This window comes from Equus quagga, chromosome 21 (assembly GCF_021613505.1).
Source record: "Equus quagga isolate Etosha38 chromosome 21, UCLA_HA_Equagga_1.0, whole genome shotgun sequence".
NCBI classification, from domain to species: domain Eukaryota; kingdom Metazoa; phylum Chordata; class Mammalia; order Perissodactyla; family Equidae; genus Equus; species Equus quagga.
Genome location: NC_060287.1, coordinates 26,636,453 through 26,640,238, shown reverse-complemented (window position 1 = coordinate 26,640,238; position 3,786 = coordinate 26,636,453). Strand labels below are relative to the sequence as shown.

The following is a 3,786-nucleotide window of genomic DNA, read 5'->3' as shown; positions in this document are numbered from 1 at the left end:
TGATGTCTTTGAAGATACCTTCCATCTCTAAAAAGTTTTCTATTATCCAAATTTAAGTACTTGCATAGCTAATCCAAAGGAGCACTTTCATATTGTTCTGTAAAAGTGAAATATATGTTTTTAGCTTGGATAAATGTGATATATTTCAATCTGCCATTGAAGAAGCATCTAATGAAAGTTTATATACTAAACAGTATTTCACCAGAGAGAAGGATGTTACTCAACAAATAATGTAATAAATAAGTAAGTTCAATTATAAAAAGTGTCTCCCTTGGTCCTTCCTTTCTGGATCTTAAGAATAAATTGTGAAATCTGAATTTCTTGCTTAAGACTCCTCCTTTTATAAACTGTAAGTTGTTTTAGTAGAAGTCTTGAAACTAATACCTAAACATTTCTCCATATCCAGAAGACTTATTTAAAACCAGCATTGATTAACCTTATTCAAGAAAGGCAGTTAGATCAAAAGAAAGCAGTAGATCCTCTAAAGTCCAAAGTGTTTTTCAACTGCTCTCCAAAGAACTGGCAAGATTTTGGTATTGTCTTCGGTTACGGTGTAACATACAAATTTATACTTTTATATCAGTGACTTTCAGACAGGAAGCTTTCAGCGCTGTAATTAGCAATCCACAATGGAAGCTTTGACACTTAATCACAGCATTGCTAAGACAATAATAATATGAGAAATACTAAAGTTGAACGTTGTATTTCTTGACACACCTCTGGCTATCTTCTTATTGGCTGGGGAATAATTATATATGACTAGTAAATAATCCATACAGAAATGAATGCGTGTGTACAAAGGCAGCATGCATTTACAACAGGTACTTCTAGTTAAGCCAAGTTCAGTCACTGCTGCTGATTTGGATGAAAATGTTATGGGCAGTAACAGTGGAGAACATCATTAGAGACTGCTGTCATCTCAAAGAGGCCTCCGCGTTCTGGTTCTCTAGCAGCCTCCATTCCAGACTGGCTCAGTCTTCAAAGTAAAGGCGATGGCATTTTACCCTGTGCAAATTGCTGGACTGGTTCTTGGGTTCCTCGGCATGGTCGGGACTCTTGCCACCACCCTTCTGCCGCAGTGGAGAGTATCAGCTTTTATTGGCAGCAACATTATTGTCTTTGAAAGGCTCTGGGAAGGGCTCTGGATGAACTGCGTCCGACAAGCCAGGGTCAGGTTGCAGTGCAAGTTCTATAGTTCTTTACTGGCTCTCCCACCTGCCCTAGAAGCAGCCCGGGCCCTCATGTGTGTGGCCGTTGCTCTCTCCTTGATTGCTTTGGTTATTGGCATCTGTGGCATGAAGCAGATCCAGTGCACGGGATCTAACGAGAGGACTAAAGCGTATCTTCTGGGAACGTCTGGAGTGCTCTTCATCCTGACGGGCATCTTCGTTCTGATTCCGGTGTCCTGGACAGCCAATATCATCATCAGAGATTTCTACAACCCAGCCATCAACATAGGTCGGAAACGAGAGCTGGGAGCAGCGCTTTTCCTCGGCTGGGCAAGCACCGCTGTCCTCTTCATTGGAGGGAGTCTGCTATGTGCGTTCTGCTGTTGCAACAGAAAGAAGCAAAGGCTTAGATATCCAGCCCCTGGACATTTTGTGCCACACACAGATAAGTGAAGGAACGTGACAATGCTAAGTAAGACCTCCACCAGTTATGTCTAATGCTTACTTTGGGCTCAAACTACGGATTATGATCAATGTGTTTTATAGAGTCCTGACGGAAGCTGTAAGTATGTCAGGCAGGAGAACTTGCTTTATAACTTCATTTAAATTGAGATAAAAAGCAGAAAGGGCATATAGATTGTAGTTTGTCACCTGTGGTAGGAATAGAAATGACTTAATTTGGACATTCTGACCTCATGTGTATTAAATGCATTTGCTATATTATTGGACTCAAATAATCCTCATTCCAATTTTTGTAGTCTAAAATCAAATATATCCACAATCCTTAGTATAATGATAGACTACTCTTTTTGACAATCATATATTATCTGCTAAGAAACCCAAAGTATATTGAGATTGATACTACATGGCAATAAGATATATTCTAAAATATGACATCAATTATTTTTCCTTCAAATTATTTCTTATACTAACATAGTAACAACTAAAATGATGATTTTTTTTCTTTTCTAAACAACCTGAAAAATAACAGACATCAAATAAGGATTTTTTAGTTGAGTTTATCAAATATGGAAATGACCACCCAATGAAAAGATTTGTTATTCCTTTAGGAAACTCAAATGTACTAGAATAAACACTTAAGGAAAATGGACCTCTGATTTCTCTTAGGACATTTAAGAAGATGGATTTTAAAGCATCTAATTTATACAGTCAAACTTGCTTAGAATTATATATTCAAAGGAAAATAATTTATAAGTGAAAAGTCGTATGCTTTCACAACCTATAATTTTCATTTACAAGCAAACGGAACTATCAGTCTTAACAAGGACATCAATGGAACCTATGAACACTCCTCATACAAGAGGAAATATGGTCCTAACTAGGGGATTGAGGTTTGGGTGTTGAAGGCAATAGTTTCTCTTCCTTGTTTTATTGTTTAGTCATTATACAGGTCTACACATGCCAAGGAAAACGAAAAATCAAGGTAATGATTCAGGTAATTAGTCAGGCTAAAATAAGTACCTCCTGTTTTTCTCTCTCGTAAGTACCTAGGTATGGCTAAGGCATTCTGCTTTGTTTGAATTATATGTGTTATTTTCTCAGTTTTCCACTTCCCGTGTATACATGCCAATATCAAGGTTAAAAATGTGTGTAGGGGGTAGGATGGGGACGAGTAGAGAGTGTTTGTGGAGCAAGGCTACTCCTATGGGTTGCTTCTGAGCATCTCTAATATCTTGCGAATCAATCAATATTTATGCATTCATTTTTAACTCCTCAAATATTGTGTTTATTATGTAATAAAAATGTATTTAATTTACAGTATATAATTTCAATGAACAGATTAAATTAGTTCACCAAATGTTTATTGCATGTCCATCCTTATTATAATAAAATAAACTTGTTACATATTTTCAATGATGTTGGTATATTTAACAGCAGGGTCAATTTAAGACTGAATTTCTATCCTCCAAAGATCATGTAGTAACTCTGAAACATTAAATAGGAAATAATTCAAGACTAGGTGTTAGTGTCAAACCCTCACTCCATTCTACAAACCACCAGCAAGGCTTCAGTAAGTGTTACCCTTGGTAATATAAAATATTAATAGTACGTTAGTGATAAAGGCCATATAAATGCAAATATCTTCAAATAATAGCGAGAAAAAACAGAAAAGCAATGATTTAGATAGATTTTTCCTAAGATTGTTTTCTTTTTCAGACTTAATTCAGAAAGGTCTAAAAATTGGGTGTGTTGAAAAGGAGTCATTTATCATATACAGGCAAATAAGTAAGACATCAAGGAAAGCAAGACATATGCTTAAAGTTGTCATGGAATCATGTGTCTTACCTTTTAGCTCACTAGAAGAAGTAATTAGCCTAGTAGGATGGGTTCCAGAATCTAAACAAGGCATGCTGTCCTGCTAGCCACTGGATCAAAGGGTAAAAATATGTAACACTGAGTGGAATCAGAGAATTATTAACGATAACATTAGCTACTGAATATAGGGCAAAATTTTAGGAACAGGAATTCTTTCACTGGCTCTTTCATTCATCAAGATGTACTTTCAGGAAAAGTTATTTCTGCCTCCTCTACTTAGCAGCAATATTTTCCCTATTACACCAAAAACAAATTTTAATGATTTTCAATGAATTTCAAG

At 36.2% G+C, this 3,786-nt stretch overlaps 1 protein-coding gene across 1 annotated transcript; it reads left to right on the top strand.

Moving 5' to 3' along the window:
* The first annotated feature begins 799 nt into the window (after window positions 1-799).
* On the top strand, window positions 800-3,044 carry CLDN17 (claudin 17). The gene has a single exon (XM_046648160.1). It carries the CDS (start codon window positions 993-995, stop codon window positions 1,620-1,622), a length of 630 nt encoding a protein of 209 aa, XP_046504116.1. The 5' UTR covers window positions 800-992; the 3' UTR covers window positions 1,623-3,044.
* Window positions 3,045-3,786: the final 742 nt, after the last annotated feature.